This window comes from Haliotis asinina, chromosome 5 (assembly GCF_037392515.1).
Source record: "Haliotis asinina isolate JCU_RB_2024 chromosome 5, JCU_Hal_asi_v2, whole genome shotgun sequence".
Lineage (NCBI taxonomy): Eukaryota > Metazoa > Mollusca > Gastropoda > Lepetellida > Haliotidae > Haliotis > Haliotis asinina.
In genome coordinates, this window is record NC_090284.1 from 72,023,888 (window position 1) to 72,045,612 (window position 21,725).

General features: G+C 41.9%; 1 protein-coding gene across 1 annotated transcript; it reads right to left on the reverse strand.

The window, feature by feature from the left end:
- Positions 1-475: 475 nt before the first annotated feature.
- LOC137283210 (uncharacterized) lies at positions 476-12,476 on the reverse strand. The gene is made up of 17 exons (XM_067814650.1): positions 12,440-12,476; positions 11,883-12,080; positions 11,398-11,654; positions 10,729-10,853; positions 10,145-10,265; positions 9,536-9,700; positions 7,962-8,081; positions 7,469-7,607; positions 4,925-5,086; positions 4,307-4,468; positions 3,447-3,714; positions 3,212-3,356; positions 2,972-3,065; positions 2,615-2,776; positions 1,822-1,935; positions 1,333-1,435; positions 476-593 (listed from the first exon to the last, which is right to left on the reverse strand). The coding sequence occupies exons 1-17, from the start codon at positions 12,474-12,476 to the stop codon at positions 476-478; spliced, it is 2,490 nt and encodes an 829-aa protein (XP_067670751.1).
- Positions 12,477-21,725: the final 9,249 nt, after the last annotated feature.

Consider the following 21,725-nt stretch of genomic DNA (forward strand, 5'->3'; position numbering starts at 1 on the left):
ATCGTCCAATGTATGTGCATCTCATCAGCTGATTGTCGTGCAGAAGAAGTTGTCATTGATACAGTTTCATGCTTCATATTTTACATTTCTCACATTATTTTGTTATCTGAGTAATTTCACGTTTAAGTATTTGATTGTCAGTTTATCAAACACAGTGGCATGATTATCCATTACTCACCTAGACCACTTCACAAACTATGAGAAACAAACAAAACGGTGTTATTGTTAATGTGAACCCTTGTGTCCTTTTTTTCATTAGGTGTTATAGTTAATGTGAACTTTTGTGTCCTTTTCTTATTACAGCGTTGCTGGGTTTGACATGAGAAAGCTCTTTTTGTGTCAACGTAAGTCAACGTAATACAAAGATAATATATAACTAGTAAAATAATTTCTCTTTAAAGGTAGTTGTTTTAGTATATTTCCCGCTTGACAAGGCCAAGGATATCCTCAGTATTCAATATATACGATGACCTCATCAGCTGGCATTTTTTCCAGTAGATACCTGGCGTTTGTAATCGAGGTAGTCCAGGAATGTGATCCCGGTCTCCCGTCCATCAACGCGGTACTTGTACACCTCCTTCTGACGCTGCCATCTGGGGAAACAGGTACAGATAATATATTGCGAGTGAGTGGGTCGGGTGTAACGCCACAGTTAACGTTATGTCAGTTACAGCTGGGCGTACCAACCTATTGTGGAAGGAAAACCCGAAGAGACACTGGTCTTGCACCTTTAGTCAAATGCATGAATATGCTGCTGGTATATGTATAAACGTATTCCAGGCCGTGACTCAAACCCACAACCACAGGTTTCTTGTTTGCCAACACTTGGAGGCTTGGGCACTCAAAGCCCCAATATAATGAACGGGTCGCCTAACTGATGTTGTTTACAACCTGTCGCCTTCAGCATGCCACTGGTATGAAATGCTGACAAAAGATCTCATTTTCATGGATACTGACATGACCTATCGTTGCCAACACGGCGGAAGGTACAATGATGCCTATGTACGAGAGGTACCAGACAACCATCAGCTATATTCTTGTTGTTGGGTCACCGACCCTAACTAACTAACTAACTAACTAACTAACTAACTAACTAACTAACTAACTAACTAACGCTTTCAACCATCAACATTTTCCAGTAAAGAATCGGTCACACTGCATCCCTTCAGGATATGGGTGACACGCAGACCAGCCTAGTACACTAACGCACTCACTCAATAACTGATCAGGTATAGCGCAGGCTAGTTTGACCACTCGGCATTATCTCCTGACTTTGTCTTTCTAGTTTGTTTTGGTGAGTAGTCTGAACGATCCAAGATGACGACCACCTACCTGCAGTATACACCACAACTGATGACCAGCAAGAGAAACGCAAGCAAAGAAAGGGGGCCACCCACAGCGGCACCTATAACCAGTCGATAGTCTGGAGCTGGGGCTGAAACACGTAGTACGGGGGATTGTCACACTGCTTTCAAATACTTGCACTCCCGGAAGGTGTTGTACAAAACAACTAGAATTCTTAGCGCTACGATTGTCCGAGTTTCGGAATTTTTCATTTCATAAATGTAGATGAAAAAATATCACGTTGGCCCCGTGCAAGGGACATTTTTGTCCTACAGTTCTATAAAGGTTTAGTATGTGTTCACGATGGAATGACAATTCACGGCGGGCGAGAAATGGATCTAATAGGGAGATAGTTTTGTGGAAAGTAGAACTAATGAGCAAAACCCACGCCTTGGATATTTATGTTAACGCAGTAAAATTAACATAAACGCTCGGTATTTTTTCGGAGAAATGTCTAGCTACCGCCACAGAACCCACCATCATTTGTTTGGAGCTTGCTCTCCACAGTTCGACAATAAACTCTGCGCAAGTCACGGTCCCACTGGCATTCGCCTTTACCGCCACAGTAGTTGCTGTCTGCGTCACATGGAGCTGTAACCAGGTAATACTCTTCTTTAATGCAATATAATACATATGATATTCAGATTTCTAAGTGAAATGGATGTAATATAAACCATCAACACATAAAAGTAGGTTTCAACACGACTTGAGGTCTGTACTGTCTGAGCGGTCGCCGCAGTTTTAACACCTGGCAAGGTATAAGCGGATATGAACGTCTGTATATCATCTTTCGTATCGAGATCGTCATTTGCCCATTATATGCCAGTAGTATTAGTTTCACTGGTATGCAGTAGTTGTGTGCCTCCTCACAAGATCTTCATCCCGACAGCTCAGATGAATGACCACACACACACGTCAGAGCACCGCCACACATAACAACATTCCAGATACATGGTGCCGGTCTGTGAATAATCGAGTCTGGACCAGACAACCCAGAGATTAACTGCATGAGCATTCTACGCAAATGGGATACTATGACATGTGTCAACCAAGTAAGCAAGCCTGACCACCCGATCCCGTTACTCGACGTCGTTAGTCGTCGCCGTTAGTCGACGCCGTAAGTCGACATGTAAATTCGCCTTTTGTGGCAAGCATGGATTGCTCGTGATCACTTCTATTCCTTGTCTTCAAGGGTCCAATGGACTTTGAATGGTGCTTACGAAGGACTGATTGACGACATAAATCATCCTACAGTATACAACACACTTACATATGCACCTAGTGTCGGAATCAGCACCGTTGCGGCGTGTTGTCATTGGAGCTGGGCACGAATTGCAAAAAGTCTGTCCAGTCTCGTTCTGGAATGTACTGACAGGGCAGGGGAGGCAGGAGCCAGTGTTCTTGTCCAAGTATGCACCTCGTTTGCATGGCTCTGCAAGAATCAGTATTCATCACATAAGATGGTGTAGTCATGAAACGACCATTACGACAGTCCAATGTCTATTACAGTATTCCTCTCATGACTGATGTCTCAGCAAGACAAACAGAGGTGTATTTCGTATCTTAATCACACTAAATATAACTGGCATACAGTGTATGCGAAACCGTCGGTAGAGCATTGACTTACCACATGCGCCGTTCACGTAGACGTGTCCTTGTTGTGAACACACTATCTTCGAGGTCACGGCCGTCACACCGTCAAACACAACGCCATGGGTAGTCTGCAGGATGAAATCGTCCTTTTTGAACTTCCAAATTTAGTACATTGAACTCGATGTGTATGTCTGCATCATCCCACCTATATTATCTATAACATGTTATTGGTCTAGAGACAGGTACCTGTTATATACAGTCTATTATGTGCCGCGCTGTTTCCCAAGAAATATAAGATTCTGTCGAGTATGAAACTTACTAAGGCGGAACTCCTAGAACTCTCATACAGCCCATCAACGACCAACCTGTCAGTCACCACTGTCGTCGTTTGTTGGTCCAGCACGCGTGAGATCTCTTCTCTTAAATAAATAAAACCCATCATGAGACAGTTGAAGTGTGTGTATATGTGCTTTCAAGTGTTACTGAAAAGAGGAAGAATTGATACTGACGGGACATGTGGAATGGTAGTGTCGAAGATCAAGACTCCTCTTCTCGTGCCTGGCGCCCCTGTATCCTGACATCCGTTACGTAATGACGAAGTGACGCTCTGGCAGTCCCGGTCACAGACTCCACGCCAAGACCTGTCCACTGCTCTTATCGCATTCTTCAAGTGGTTCTCCACAGCTCTGGTTATTGCAGCTTTGTTCTGACATGACTCAACCTCAAAACGGCTTGTCACGGTAAGCGTCACCCGATTTATATCCACCTCTAGGCCATCTGGGGAATAAGGCATGCGGGATATTAAGTTAGTGAATGAGCGTTGTTGTACGCCACTGACGGTAATATTCTAGCATTGTGGTGGTGATATGTAAATTGTAAGTTTTCGGCTACGAGTGCGTGAGTGAGCATGGTTTTACGAAGTGTTTAGCAATATTCCAGTGATATCACCTGTACCTGGGATCAGACATGGGTTTCACACATTATATCCATATGGGGAATCGAACCGGTGGCTTCGGCGAACGCTGTAAGCACGAGGTTACCCCATTACCTCATTGCCACAACACCGCCGCCATATAGCTGGAATACTGGTGAGTAAAACTAATTTCACCCATGCACTCACTCGTCGCTACACCAGACCTCTGTGCTTGGCGTGAGTAACGACCATGCTTGTTGGCGATGACCCATATAATAATACACCCATTAACCCGATCTTGAGCAGGTTTCGTATTGATTTAGGATTTATTTATATAGAATCCTGTAACGCCTGTAAAAGAGGAGGAACATTTCCCGGAGAGAACTATACCAGAGGGTCATGGTGAGCTGAAATATAGTCAGATGACATGAAGACAGCACGCTTGTTACAACTCACCAGGACTAGAGACACAGGAGGTGCTGCCGATTCCAACAGTTACCGTTCCCGGGGAACACTTGTGGCAATATATTTGTTCAGAATCAGACCGGAAGTAGTTCAGGCGACATTTCTCACAGAGCTGGGTTATACGGTTGTAGTCTTCACCCATGGAACAGAGCTCTGTGTAAAACAATATGACATGTTATGTTTAGCATAACTATGGACGCACGCTTATGCACAAGTCGTTTTAGCCAAGTTGATTACTGAAAATATTTCCACTCAGAATCCATGAGTCAGGTGATTAATTAAATAACACTGACGGCAGTACATCATGACAAATGAGTCATTGCCCAGAAACACCCGTAGTTCATTAATGTTTTCTGTATTTTGTTGAAAATCGTCTTCTGTGTCAGTGTACTGTTCACCTGTGAAAACTTTCCTTGGTATTGGATATATCCTTGTGCGGCGGCAGCCATATAGGAAATACCCTTTTTTAAGAGCAAGCGAGAACTCTCACTGTAACAAAGACGTTGTGCATTCATATATTGTAATCGTTCCTTACCACTGCAACTTCTAAATGCCTCTAAAAGAAGCTAACAGTATATTGATACATGTAGCTGAAATGCAGTGACTCACTCCTACACTTGTGCCGAGTATCAGCTCCCTTGTGTGTGGTGCTGAAGCCCGAGGGGCAGGGGGTACAGGCCACACTACGCCGCCCCTCCTGATATGTTCCTCTCTCACAGGGAGTGCAGCCACGTTTGTCTACCTCGCCACGCGTGCCGGGCGGACAGTCATCTGGGAGTATAAACCATGTAACCAGAAAATATACGTGAAATTCATTTGTGGGCTGCATTTGACTCAATGAACAGCTAAATGTTCGTAAATTGAAAATCAAGGCCTGTGTTTTCTTAGTATGAAATGCATTTATGGGCTGTACGTACCTACTTAGATAACCCTGGAAAACATATAAGTGTTCTTAAATCGAATATACAAGCCTGAGTGCTTTAATGGGCACCTGCCCAGCGCGAACCAGTGGAATGCTTGCAATTAATACATACTGACTTCTGATTATGAAATGAAGTGGGGATCACAGAGGACTGAATTCACGTACGGAACGCTGAGGTTTACACGAAGTGAATCATTTTCTTCGGTATTTACGAGATGAATTCATATTCTTTCTATTCCACAACTAGGTCACGTTACGTATTCCTTATAGTTTGAAGGCAAACATACTTTTAGCTTCAAATGTATTTTGACGATTCCGTTTAACAGGAATACGTTTTGTTTAATTGTTAGTTAAAGCATTGGTCATTATTACCGTGGGGATGTCGGGTGCATTTCGGAGATTTTAGACGTGCTAAAGGTCTGAAAACAGTGTATTAGATTTATTACCTCCCAGAAGAGTCGGTGATATTTTGGTATGAAACCACCCGTATGCTTTTGTAGTATAAAATTCAAAGACAATTCAAGTTTCTTCAATTATTTACTCGTTGCTTCGAGTATTTTCTCGTTATTTCAATAATTTTCTCGTAACTTCGAGTATTTTCCCGTTATTACAAACAATTTTTCGTTCCTTCGATTAATTTCTCGTTGCTTCGAGTATTTTCTCGTCGCTTCACGTTTCAGTCAAAAACTTGAAATTTCTAGTAGTTCGTATCGAAGTAACGAGAATTGTCTTAGAAAAAAATATTTTATGCCAAAAAGTGGCAGTATTAGGCTTTCGTAGGGTTTCCTCTCCCCACAAGTGATATCTGCCTGGTCACTGACATCAACCTACACCACAGCTAGTGCATAAGATAAACAAAGCAGGGCATCAAGGCAGTCCTAAGGATATAAACCTGAGGTGTGCTTCTCGCTATATATTAGGTCATCTTTTCCACAATAACCGCATTTAAGGTTTTTGCTTTGTAGGGACGTGTTTTACCTTTTGCTAATAAAACCTCTTAACAGGCTTTACTTTCTGCAATCATATTTTCCTAACTCTGTATGAACATCAGCATTCAAATGATATATGAGTGTTTGAAATCAGTTGAAAGATTGGATCTTCAATTCTCTGACTTATGGGCAGACGCTGTAGCACACGGTCATCATGCCAACGAAGGGAAGGGAGTTGAATCCATTTGTGGTTACTGTCATTAACTTGATTTTACGTGCGCTTCAGTTATTGTTATGCATCTTCATTAAATGATCATCTACATTGAATTATCAATCATCGACGGTATATATGTTAGAGAAAACACTTCTCCGAGGTTTTAGTAGACGATGTAAAACCGGAGGAGTATTTAGATTTTGAACCAGAATATTTTTGTCCAAGCGAGTTTACCACAAAGAAATGAACCCCCTGTCGGTTTCCGTCTCGATTGATTCCCACAGTCACTCTAACCATCCAAACCCAGCTGATCCCTACTACTGCGCTTGATCCAAATTCACACCCGAGTGACACCCCACCCCACCTCCCGCCCCCTGCTGACACCCCAACTGATCCGACTGATCATCACCCACTGATACCCACCTGATCCCACTGACACCGGACTGATGCCTATTGACACCAGACCGATCCCCACTATCCGACCGATCCCTGTTGAGACTCGACTGGCCCCAACAGATCCGTACTGACACCCGACTAATCGCCATACACTGCACTGATACCCACGGACACCCGACTCACCCAGGTTGGCACCCGACCGGTCCCCACAACCCGACTAAACCCTATAGACACCCGACTGGTCCCTACTGACTCTCGACTAACCCCGACTGATCCCGACTGATCCGTACTGACACCCTACTAATTCCAATACACTGCACTGATACCCACTGACATCCGATGACCCAGGTTGGCACCGACCGATTCCCACTACCCGACTGATCCCTATAGACACACGACTGATCCCTATTGACACACGAGTGATCCCCGACTGATCCACATTGACACTCGACTAAACCTTATTGTTACCCGACTGATCCTCACTGACATCCGACTATATACTATGAACAACAACAGCGTATATCCGAAGTTTAGAAATCTATAACCGAGCGTCAAAACATTTTGACGCTATATAAATATCCAATAATAATAAATAATAACAAAGCATTTTCTTAATGATCCTGAACTTCATATCATGCAACACAGTGAAATACAGTATTCTCCGAGAAGTTCAAGATTACACAAATTCTCACCCCGAGCTGATGTCAGCATGTGTCTGAACCTTTTGAGAAGGGGGTTCTTTACCCCAAAACAGGAGATCCCTCCAAAGTCCTCATGACCCAGCTCCCACACCATGTAACCGGCCAGGCCGTTGTCTTTAATGTAGTTAACCTGTAGTTAACGCATGCATGTTTGATTATCAGACAACGTCTCAGATTCATATGACACTTAAACTTACACGTCATGAGCAACGGACTGCCAAACGAAGCGTCCCATTAACTGGAGAATAATCTATATATAACTGGTTATATCAAGCTTTGAATACATACGGTCTTCGGTGATGTTTTCAGCGGTAATAGGCCTACTGTCAATCCATGTAGTCGTTGACAAACAAGGTTTCAATTACACTTGAAGTCAAATGCATTTTTTTGTCGAGGAAAAAAAGTTCCCCATAAGTCCACAAACACAGACGCGATTTGCAACGTTGCAAGCAGGGGGACACAAGCTACATCACTGGTCCCTTACCTTAGCGTCCACTGTTCTGAAGTTCTCGTAGTTCACCCAGCGGTTGCCACTGTGCATGGAGGCCGTCATTGAGATATTGTCCCACACTTGCCTCCACCCCTGACGTACTCGCTCACAAACCTGACAGTACAGAGGACATGTATGATTGTAGTAGTGCGGCATAATATACGCAACTATCCGAAACATGCTTCAATTGTGTACCTTCTAACCGATCCTTACTGATAACTCCTGTAAGTGGCAGTCATAAAGTTTTTGTCACTAAGATGAATGTAAAAGTACCACTCAGTGTAGAAAGTCAGCAGCTGAAACAGAGCGGACAACCATTTCATTACAAACACGGTTTCACTCCTTGAGGATGATGAGTTGTCCAGAATCCTGATAATGGTATTTTGATTCTTGAACTTGCGTATTAACATGTCTTCCGTGACTTATACCTATAGACATGTTAATGGGACCATGATTCAGAGTGACAGCAATATCGACTCCAGTATTAGTGACTGACGTGAGGACTGGGGCAAAATAACATTTCATTTTGAGCAGTCTAAATGTTTTGAAAACACGCTTGGTTTTCAGAGGGCCATATATGAAACTTCATGGCGTGGCAGTCACGTGCAATGTATATGATTATGAAGTGTTATAAGCATTTTTGGGGAAAGATCAAATGTGAACTATAACATTGTATTATCGTATCCAGTTAATACAAAGATCACACGTGCGTTCTGGTTTTGATGCAGCCTGCTCCATTCCTAGAAGAGAAAGAGGTTTCAGATGCGCAATGATCCGCAACTACCTTTAGTAAATAACGCCCAAGAACCATGTTCCGTTTGTTTTTTGGTGAGGCTATATGCCCACCCTTTGAAAACGGAGCCTGGGGCTATCAGTCAAGAGGGTTATTTACATAGGAGACAGCGGCCATCAAACCAAGAAACAGAGTCTTGTATCAGACGTCCTGCTGATACCGCTGACTATTGATGGCCCGTCACAGTGTTCAAAGCATCACAACTCACTCAACCACAGACCATCGCCAGGGCTGCTGGCAGACATTGCTATATATGTGCATGTGGCGTGTCTGCTCTGCTCGACTGGAGTTGGGCCACAAACTTCCGGAAACGTCTCCACTAGAGGACCCTCCTCGAGATTCCTGCTCCAATCACCTCTTCATGTCTTCACAAGTCTTCTTGTACTGTATCCGTTATAGTACGGTTCGGGCCATTAATTCAGACCATTGTCTTAATTACTTTCGGTGATAAAGTCACGTGTGAACAAGTGAACTACAGTAGTCAGTACGCACATATCAAGCACCTGTCACGGGAACATATATTAGTAAATCAATAATATATATAATTCAGTGTTCAGGGCATTTATCAGCTAAACACTCTTATGCTCCAATACTTTCCCCATGTATAATGTTTTCTTAGTCCACAATATCACAAGCAGTCAATGTTAATCTATTAAACAAGACTTTTCAAACCGTCAGTTCCATGTATATGTCGGTTACCATCTCGTTTCTTGTCGAAACTTTACAGAGATAGTTCTGCCCACCTCCCACTCCGCCTCTCTGTTTCCGGTATTACCTGTGGTTGGTACAGAGAGGTGATAGTGCTGTTGACCTTCATCGAGTCACCGTAGGTGAAGTTGCTCCCGTCGTCAAAGGTGTACTCACGGGAGTACAAGGGCACTCCCAATACAATCTTCTCTGGTGCTACACCGGTTTGGAGTACGAACTGCACACTCGCGTTCTGGAACAATATCAGGTACAGCTAATGAAGATGGGGACGTGTTTACTGGGTGATGAGTACTTACTTACTTCCTTTGTTGTTACGTTTGGCCCTTTCTATCACAGTTGTATGTTTAAACTTTGGTTGTAACATTCATAGCTATATCCCACAAGTGACGACTTCAATGTTCTGAGAGCCTCAATTTGCTGTGTAGTCTTTAGCAAAGATTAAGAAAGTTGAAAGAGTTATGTTTGTTGGTTTCGAATAGATTTTCGCCCTAACTATAACGTTACTGGGATGTCTGCAACATGCCCCTGGCAGGGTTCCCTGAAAGATGTACAATCTAACACTTGGATCGCTTGGGGCTTTTTTCCCATAAAATATCCTACAAACGTTGTAATCACTATGGAGAGCCGCTAACAACAGCTCTGCCACATACTACCGGCATTTTGAGCATAGGCTTACGATGTTCAGTTGGTCAAAGGGGGGCGTCTCTTCGGGTCGTGTGTACAGAGCCGCTGCGTAGTACAAACCCTGTCTGCTCACATCAAAGTCGTAAGTCATCAGGTTGATGAAGTCCATGATCCTGAAATGCCATTAAAACTGTTGCAGTTTGTGGGTTACGTGTCTATCCTAGTCGTTCAGTATAGCTTGCATTGAGAGGAGACCGAAAAGTGGGGTTAAACGTCTCGATCAAGATTTATAGTGCGGTGGGCACGTTGGTATATTTGAGATGCGGATTGTATTTGCGAATAGTATTTAGGAATACCGATGTTATAGTGCTTGCCAATTTTAAAGTCACAGCAACAGAATGTCCTACGCAGACCAGTCCGTGAAGAATGTTATTAATCCTATTCTAAATCTTAATCTCAGTAATGACAGGCAGTGCAACAAGTACCGCTTCGGTATTTAGGCATCGTGCGGCAGGGAACCAGAACACTGCTATTCCGCACTCAGGTCCAACGCTGGAGACTGTGCTGACATTATGAACATAGAATACGTAGATAATTGATTGTTGTATTCATGACCACAGATTATCACCATCTCACCTGAAGATTTTCTCCACTTCGTAGGCCTTCTGCATTATGAACTGCGGGGCGGGCATTGCCGTCGACAGCAGCAGTCGGGGCTTGCCGGATGTCGCTGCCTCTTCCTCATACTTCTGCATTAGTGTCTGCGATGAGGAAATGTTTCACCTTCTAGTCAGTGATTAGACACTTCCTCAGCTACCAAGCTCATTATAAGTAAAGGATTATACTGTCTCTGGATCTGCTATCAGCAACACGACATGCCCCTATCCACCTCCTCCCCACATCCCTCAACGAGCCACACCGTCAGCAGTGTTTTCCCTTAACCATGAAAAGCTGCAGGCCTTAAGGACCCGGAACAATACACATTTGTGGGTCCAGATCGGGAATATGTGGCTACAATATAAGTAATTCCCAGCCAATGAGATCATGCAGAAAAACAAAGCTGTGGGTTTGAGCGGTTTTTGATCTCTCTCTCTCTAGGGGTGTCAATAGGGGTGAACTAATCTTCGTAACACCACTAGATTGTTATTTCTATCATTTTTCCCGTAGGAAACGATGTCTTCCATATCGCCAGCCTGGGGAGAAAAAGTACCAATGGTACCAATGGTACTCTCTCTCTCTCTCTCTCTCTCTCTCTCTCTCTCTCTCTCTCTCTCTCTCTCTGCCCCTGCCCCTGCTGTTCCTCACCTCTGCCAGGAACGTGAACCTCTCTCTGTCTGAGTCGTTACTGCCCCTGTGCGCCGGATACTCCCAGTCGAGGTCAAGGCCGTCAAAGTTTCGGTCTCTCAAATACTTGACGACGTTGTCACTAAAGTTGTAGACTTTGGTGTCATTGCTGACAAGTTCCACAAACGGCATGGAACCGTGTGACCAACCTCCTACTGCCAACATGACCTTCAGTTGAGGGTTTACGGTCTTCAGAGAAGTCACCTGTTCATAGTTTCCTGCAACATGACCGGTGTGGCGCCATCTTACTTATTCTCTTTACTAATATGCATATTTTTGAGACAGGGTGAGTTTTTCGACATTGAATGTTCACCAGGAACTCTAATACGTTTAGAAGTCTCTGGTAAGATAGAGCACTTGGACTCCGTGTACACGACACTCAGTGGTAACCCTGGCAATACTGCGGATATGAGATGCATACTTTCTAATGGGTGTAGTATACCAACCTCCCGGTATGTCGTCGTTCCACTCGTAGGGTGCGATGGTGTCCTCCTCTGGTACTACTTTTGCGAAGGCGAGGATGTAGTGAGTGCACAGCGTGGGGTCGCTGATGTTGGCGGCGGTAAACTTTTTCGTCCCCGTACGATACTGACTCCAGTTTGTTATGTAGCATACCCGTTTGTATTCTACACACGTGCACACACCTGCAACATAATCTGCTGTATAGTTTTCCTATAATGTATTGAGTAAAATATTCGTTTCCTAATAATGATAATAGAATTTACAAATAATTGTAACATTATGTGGTAAGGTACTCAATATAGGAGTCACTCTCTTAAGCTTAAGAATGGCCCTTACTAAATGGACAGTTATCTCCCCTGGTGTAGGGGAAGGCTTCTTTTTGACATGGCAGATTTGACAACAGAAGAGAAAAGAACGTTGGCTCTAGATGATTTTGAAAGGAATGTTATTGATGCAAAAGAGCTGGTAGACATGGTATTCATCCGTATACGCAACTTTGAAGAATGCGCACACAGCTCACCAATAAACAATCTTGTATTACCTATCAACAACACCGTCACAGCAACCAGTGAATACATCACGCAAAGGGCACTGCAAAGTAAAGCGTATTTCTCTTATGTTTCGACACACACAGACCGTGAAACTTACATGTCAGTACAATCAGAACCTGAAAGTAACACACACACACACACACACACACACACACACACACACACACACACACACACACACACACACACACACACACAATCTAAATCTAATCAAGCATCCATCCATTATTTAAGTAGATAATATCATCTTGGCAGCAATATTCATTCACTGAATAACTGACATTATCTTCTTAAAAGGATGGTGTGTTCGGCCATGCTGTGCATGTTACAACCCCACACGTAACACAGCCCTGTCCCTCTGACTGTGTTAAACAATCCAGTGTTTCGTGTGTAAAATAATCCAGAGTTCAGTGCTTGTAACGCTCGACTAATGTTACCTAAAGAAACGTCTTTGGTTCTCTGGTTGTAGGACACATAGCAATAAATACACAACGCCTATTGTTAGATCGTGACCTTCATAGGCTCATTGTGGGAATATCCAATTGCTTTGGGGAGCGTTAGAGAGCAAATTCTAAAGAATATAGAGTATATGACGCCGTTACTTCTGAAATATAGATGACACAAAACCAAACAAAGTGAATAAAACGAAACGTGAAAGGGGGACAATACCTGTGCAACATTCGACCAGACAAGATTATCTATTTATCTATTAAGATCCTGACAGAGCTTTAGAATCTGAGTGGAAACTTCTGAAGCGTTGTACAAAGCTAGGAACTGGCAGCTGAACACTTGCTAAGGGTCTTATTGAGGAAACGCCGTGTGCATGTCCGAACATGATATTCTAGAGTCCAGTTCTCTTTTCATAACAACAAAAGAACACACGATGGTGATACAGAATACAATCGCTTTTAGTAACATTTGACTTAACAGAGCATGTTATGATTGGCCAATCTATTCAACGGGAACACGGCAGTTTTAGCATATTCCATGTGTTCATTTGGTGAACGGTAGCGCTTTGGACTGATTTCTGCATTTCCTCAATGCACATGGACGTCTTTGGTAAGTTCGTGGCCGCTATCGTTGGTTGGTTCCCATACCAGTGCGGAATGCACAGCCAGTGAGACTGAGCTACATACTTATCAGACGCATCTCTCTTTTTTGACGTGAGAGTTGAGACGAAATATGTGACCTATACATCTCTGTACCAAAGAGCACATTGCATGGTGAATACCACAGTACTTTCTGTTACGCGCTGACATGATAACGCGGGGAAGAATGTCAGTCCCGCTGAACTGCCCATTCAGTAGCATTCTAAGACTTGCTGAGCAATTCTTTAAAACTTGCATTTGTTGCAAGAACAATTCACTGATACATTAATCTGTATACTTAATAACAAACTATAGATACTTCCACAATTTAAGTTTCTATCTACTCCTTTTGGAAAAGTTACAACTTTTTTGATATCTTGTTCATTATACCAGGGAGCCTATATAGATGTTATAGAGTATCCCTGATTATACATTACATTACGTATGACAAAGAGTTGAAAGCTACATACATTCGTATCAAATTGAAACAGCGGCGTAGGGAGTCAGGCTAGAAGTCAGAAACTGACCTAAACATCAGAGCAGCTTTTCGTGACAAGAAGATAAGCATTTCAACCGACGGCCAACAGGTTAGTAACTTAAGCAATTATGTTCAAAGCAGATCAAGATAAAGGGAGTTCATTGGGTAGTTGTATTTGTCCGCTAAACTTGTCTTTGACAAAAGACTTACACCGTAGAACTGTCTCTCCTTCTAGGATGTCTGCTGGAATATAAACAACACGTAAAGCATAACTGAAGAGCTACGAGCAGTTACGGATCATCTGACTGAGGGCATGGATTATGTTAATCCCTTCAGATAATTCGATATATAGGTGCACTCGCACTTCATACACACAAGCTTGGTCCTAGGGTATTATAAAAGGTAACAAAAGAATGTCACAAACTTCAACTGATAAACTAAGAAGGACATACTACATTTCTGAAAATTAGGTTTACATTGTGTTGGTTTCAGTTTTTAACCACTTACAGAAATAATTCAGTCTGAAAAATGATTAAAAAAATTAAACCTTAAGTGACGATTTCCGAATTATACCCATAAAGTTAAACACACTTTCATTCAAATAAATGATTCAATGGTAGGGCAGTCATACGTATAACGTTAAGTACCAGCAGTCATGAATGTGAAGTCAGTGATGACTTTTTACACTTGTCAACAACTGGATGAGTCTAATATACGGGTTGAAAATATCTTCACAGACTGGTGGTGTTCAGAACATAGAAGGTGACAAGGCCAGTCTCGGTGTATGTAAACTACTTACTGATTTATTTTGGTTGCTCTAGTAGTTTCCAGATAACTCTTCACTGACAGTTTTAAAAAAGTAACCAGCATACAATACTGAATCTTAACAGAAACGATGTTGTATTGTACAGTCACAAGGTTTTCAGTTCATGACACCAGCACAGGGCAACATTCCATTCATTTTGTTTCATAATAGCGCTGCACCTTCTGTGTACACTTCACTGTTATTTGCTGGTTTGCATGCATACCGTGGTTATTAACGTCTGTATGAGTCCCCAAATCGAGAAGAAGTGGGCCGTTTTGTCAATATGAGAACTCACAACACCATCGAAACAGGTGGAGTCATTACGTCTAGATTCAGGTGAAGCATGTAACGATTTAATGCACTGATTAATATCAGTATTTTTAAGACGCTGATAATGTTTACGGATTCACTTTCCATATATATTTTTGGTGAATGTGTCGATTACCTTTTCGTGATAATATTTATAAATCATATGATTAAAAATCAATTTAACGATGCCATAAGTATATATGAATTATATATGACTTTCTTTCTGAAGGGGTAGACTATAGGGGATAGAGTATATAGGGTAGAGTATAGGGGTAGAGTATACGTCTGAAGTATATAGGGGTAGAGTATACGGGTGAATTATATAGGGTAGGGTGTAGGGGATAGAGGATACAGGGCTAGAGTATAAGGGTAAAATATAGGAGTAGAGTATAAGAGTTGAGTATACGGGTAGAGTATATAGGAGGTAGGGGATAAGGGCTAGAGTATAAGGGTAGTTTATAGGGGTAGAGTATATAGGAGGTAGATTATAGGGGTAGAGGTATTTATAGACTTGTGCTACACAGAAAGTATGGCTAAAGGGGCGATTAATTTTGGGTAGCTTTAACCTTAATAAAACATAAGTTTGGGAATCAGTCTCCAAACCTATAAGCGATTATCGATTTTTTTATCACACCTTTTAGAGATAAACGAGACAGACGGTAAGATATTTGTGATCTACGTGTCAACTTTGATGCAGAAATCAAAGTTTCTGAGAGCAGATGTGTTTCCAATCTTGTTCGTGAATTCGACACGAACTGAACCTAATACAATTTTTTAAGCGAACACGTTTAAGCGGGCATTTTGTTGACAATCTTGTCAAGCAATCAAACAGCTTGTTTCAATCACGTGTTAAGACTCTTATACGTAATTTGTAATACGTCATTTGAAACCCTGTCGCCAATATGTTGTATCAGACAGTTTTCCGTTCAAACAGTACTTGTCACTGCTACATCTGTCATAATTCCCCTTGTAGCATATCAGCCAATGTCATGTAGGTATATGCCGTTTCCTGCATCAAAGGGTGATATTTAAGCACATCTACTGTAGTTCAAACCATATTAGCCACTGTTATAGCATTCATATTTTGGTGTTGTACCTTCGCGTGAGTCGCGTGAGCATATGCCGTACTGTTACACAACCATGGTTAGCCACGTCTGTTGTAGTTCTCTCAACAATATTCTATCATTCTTTATCTTTGGAAGGACCTTTTTGGAGAACAGCTGGTGTAAAACCGATTTAGAAATGTCTTCACCAACTTAATCACCTGCTAACTGAAACTGTTGCATTGACCAGGCATTTATCGAGTTGTAGCATATGAAACAGTTATCACAAGTCTCATCCCCCCTTCTATAGAAATCTGTATCTGCAGCTCATATCTCGAATAACGTAGTCCTTACCTCACTTGGAGGGACGTCCTTTCACAACGAGATTCATCCCTGGTCTGGTCTATCCAGGGGTTTTCTATTGACATACTTGCTCATGAATACCGTCTGTTTGATGTATTGCTAGTACAAAGTAGGTACAACTTCAGTACACACAAAAGCCTACCTAATCTAACGATGTCCATCCTTCTCGTATGCCATTGCATCCCTGGTGGACTGTAATACGTACGCAAATCCCATGCCCTCTGATCATGTTTAAGATGCTATAGTCGGCAAATACACCCTTGGTAACATTGCCGTCAAATATATGGGTGCCAGTTACCTGGCCCTCGTGATGTTTGCCATCCGTGATACACACATCAATGAACGTGTTAACTACAAAAGATGCAATATAAGGTACAGCACAGCTCTACAGAGTAGTGTTATGTGCTTCTCTATACGGTCATTTTCCTATGGAAATTTAACATAGCCCGACTTACTTATGTAAATGAGATCAATTTTCTATGGAAATCTATCACTGCTCGGAGCTATGACCAAACACGAAATCAACCGAACGCGACACATTTCAAAAACCTTCATCAGAGCAGAACCTAGGAGCTCTACATTTAGTGCTCTATATATATTTACCGTTTCTAATCCACAAAACGAGGGTTAGCAATGAATTGGTGTATGTGTATCAATGTGAACATCCGCGGTTCTGTTCCTTTGTAAACAAAAACCCGGAGGTTAATGCGAGGAGTTACATACATGGTATAAATACTCAGAACGGCCGTTTGGGGAACTGTCCACCTCTGAGCTCCAAAGTTGAATAGCATTGTCATTTAAGATTTGAGTGAGCTGCATTTCTTGATCCAGGAAGATGAAATAGGAGACTGTGAGAGCCATACACAGCTCAAACCAATGTTATTAAAAATGTTCCCCATACATGAAACCCAGCTACAACCACGGGTACCTTCATTGTGGAGATTATACACGAGAGAATATAGGATTGAAGACAACTTAGGTGGATTGTTTGTACATAATTTAGACCAAGTGGTTGCCATGCGGGTTTTAACATCAACAGAAAGAGGGATTGTACCTTGATCTTCATTCCATCACATGATACACAAGATTTGATATATTGGTATGAATAACTTCGAAGCATTTTCCGGTTATGTTGTTTGATATCAATTTGTGGCGTCCGTCAAGGTGGAAATGTATCACCAGTACTATTTACAATATTCCTAAACGATCTCGAATATAACCTAAAAACTGATAACCGTAAAGGAGTCGAGTTACATCCCGATGATTTTATCAACCGATCAGAGACTGTGATAAATCTATTTGTTCTGTTGTATCCAGGCGACACCGTTCTACTAGCGTCAGACCCACATGATTTACACCACTGCTTCGACAAATACTATAAATACATCCAAAACAAGTATACTTATATTTGGTGGATCAAAAAAAAATTATAAATCCTGTTTCAAAATTGGAAATCATATAATATTGAAAATACTTAATCTTATAAATACATAGGAATCACAATGCAAAAAAAAACAATACGTTCCCCTTAATTACAAAGAATCTAGCTGAGAAGGCCACCAAAGCTATGTATTTGGTTTTAATCAAAGGCAGATTACTTAATTTATCTTGTGGTTGTCAGTTACGATTATTTGATTGTTTAGTTGCCCCTGTTCTCCTTTATGGGTGTGAATTGTGGGACTTTGGTAATAATTCGTGGGTAGAAAATATTCACTTAAAATTTCTAAAGGAACTTCTCTCATTAAAGAAAAGCACCACCTCATTCATGGTTTATGGAGAACTGGGGAGACACCAGATGGACATTGAAATTAAATCGCGAATGCTTCTCTTTTGGAGAACACTCGTTTCAGGAAAGACCTCTAAATTTTCCCTCAAAGTCTATAAATTACTATATACAACCCGTAATATATCTAGCTATAAATTGATTGCCTGTATTAAGGACAAAATTGGAATGAGCTATATTTGGGCTACACAGGCATGTCCAAATAAAATCATCTTAAAGCACTTGTAGTAAACAAACTTAAGGACATCAATATACAGACCTGGATTTCAAACACAGACAATTCTTCAAGAGGCGCTATGTATAATATCCTTAAAAACTCTGAATTGAAATATAAAGCCTGTCTGAATTTATTACATCATAATAATCGGAGATCGTTACTTAATTTCAGAACCTCAAACCATTATCTTCCAATTGAAACCGGACGATAGATTAAAATCCCCAGGAATGAAAGATTATGTACTCTCTGTAATACCAACGATATTGGAGATGATTTTCACTTTTTGTTTATCTGCTCTACTTTGACCCAAGAGAGAAAAAAATATACTAACATCCATTTCTGTAGAAACCCAAACATGTACAAAATGAACCAGCTATTTCGCTCAAACAAACTAGGAACAATCAGGAAATTAGCAATATTCTGCAGAATAATAATATCTCATTATAAGCAATGCCACCACAAAAGATAACCGATAACACACGAGTGTAAAATTGTCTTAACTGATTAAAAGAATGTACATACGGCTCATGTCTGAAATCAAGCGATTTGTATATATGACCATTTTATGTTTTACAACTGTATTTAAGTAATGCATTGTATGTAGCTTTGTACCTCTTATGCCGTAGACCGCGGACGGAGTGTAAATAAAGTTCAGTTCAGTGATTATAGTCAATACCGGAGAACACTGGTTTGCTATATTCGTAGATGTGCAAACGATTGAGATTTTTGACTAGCAGTGAACGAAGTTATGAACACCTATCAACTAGACTGCGTTATACAGTGCGACCCCGTACTTAGACAGCACGTTTTGGGAGTGTTCGCCATGAATCAGTTAACAAAAGATCTGGCGAACCGTATGAGAGAGGGACCATCTGCTAATACAGTTAATGCGGAGCGAGCTCGTGAACCGGGTCAACACTGGTTTGCTGTTTACGTAAACGCCAACAATAATGACATTTTCGACAGCCTCGGATTCGATCATGGAATAGTCCACAGACTAAAAGAGGTTCCAGACTTTGTGGAGGACATAAATAACAATAACCAACGTCGTCTTGTGGACGACATAAACAACAACAACCGACACCGTCGTCACAAAAGAAGATGAGGAAGCAGAGCGCTTATTTGGAACCACACCCGTGTCCAGAGCCAGTGGGGGAAAACGTGCGGACAGTACGTCGTATATTATCTCTTGTTCCGCCTGAGAGGGTGGTGTTTGAGAAACATACTCGGGCACTTTTCCAGAAACAACCATATGACTAATGACCAATATGTGTACGTCTTTATAACGAAGACAACCTACGGAGACATCAGAAGCAAAGGCATGGAACAACTCACGTCGTACCTCCCCCCCCCCCAGGATGATATGGACAGACATGAGGGACTCAAGTTTCTGATCACTTCGAATGTTGTCGTTGTTGGATCCAGTGGTTGTGGAAAGTCTGTGTTTACCTACAATGTGCTGCTTCAGCGCTGCTTGATCAAACCCCTCCCCGACCATATCGTTTGGTGTTACACACAGTGGCAGCCACTATATCAAACCATAAAAGGAGCAATCGTCTCGAGTAGTGACATTTGTGAAAGGACTTCCCTATGATATATTAGAGGAGGATTACTTTGACGCTCGTCAGTGCTACGTGTTGGTCTTGGACGATTTAACGGCTGAAGCTAAACATGCGAAACGTATCTCTAGACTGTTTACCCAAACATCCCATCACAAGAATGTGCTGATATTTCTTCTAGTACAAAACCTGTTTCCGAGAGGTAAGGAATCCGGGTCTTTACTCGTAGAAACTTCCCTGTAAACATTGACCGTTTTGTGTCCATGTATGAGCGGGTTGCAGAACAACCTTTTGGACAACTGACTATTGATCTGAAACCTAACAGGAAGAATGAGAAGGACCGTCTGCACGTGAACATTATAAAAACCAAGGAGGAAGGTGCTGCTAAAGCTCAGAGCACGCTGAAAGAGCAGCAGTTCACCGGCACCACCAACAGCATAGCGAGGGGTACCTCACCAAATAGTATCCTCCCTCCCAAGCTGGCCACGACTGAAGAAGAAGAGAGCTCAAACGATAATCATCATAATCAAGTCAGTCGGGAAGAAGAAGACGCGGATTCTGCCATGAGTAGTAGTAGTAGCAGTCGGGGTCTGTTCACAATGGCCAAGGCTTGTGCTGATTGCGGGGTGCTGATAGATAACATGTGATAACATGTACGATCTACAGCATATCAAATATTGGTGTCCAGAAAATACTATCTTAAAATCAAAGAGAAAGCGTGACAGTGATGATGATGAGATGGACAGTGATGATGATGGTGTCAGTGACTTAGGCTTCCCCAGGAAGGTTGGTCGAGGTGGAGGAGGTCGTCCTGCTGTCAAACATCATCGACGTCGTGGTAGGAAGCAGCAGCCACCGCCATTCGCTAATGAGGAAGCCGAGGAGTGGCAAGATGTGGGTTTGCAATGCTTCTGGAAGTGGCTGTATAACTTGCGTCATGACGTAATGAAACTCAAGAGAAATAAGTTCCAGTAGAAGGGTCGAACGGATGACTGGGTGGACAGATATATGATACAGTTGTGGGAAAATGAAATGGCTAATAGCCTCAGCTGCGTGATAGAATACACTTCATACTTTAAACAGGCACCTCTGTTTAACCAATTCTACGCAGTCTGGATAATATGAATCCTTCCACGGATCCATTAATGCTTAAAAATACGATTAAGCTCTTTTTAAGACTCAGAATGAAAGGCATCCTGACTCGTTTAGATATGCCCGAAGCAGCGGCGGTCGTGACTGTCTCTGACATGGATGATGATGATGATGATGATGATGATGATGATTTGCGACATTTTACCGGGTAGAATTCAGTTTCTTGTTTATGTAAACTACATATGTATATCATTGTAAGAATTTATATTAACTTACATTACGGCTTTCAGTTCAATAAAACAATATGTTATATAACTCATGCATGTTGTTTGGCTTTCTATCACTAATGGTACAAGCTACGGGTCTGGAGCTGCATGGAGGCGGTTCCTAATCAGATCAGAAACTCGAACACATGTAGCCTGATTCAGACTGGCTGCAATTTGATTTGCCGTTTGAGCTCGATTCAATGTCTGTCTGTCTGTCTGTCTGCCTGTCTGTCTGTCTGTCTGTCTGTCTGTCTGTTCGTGTATGAGAGAGAG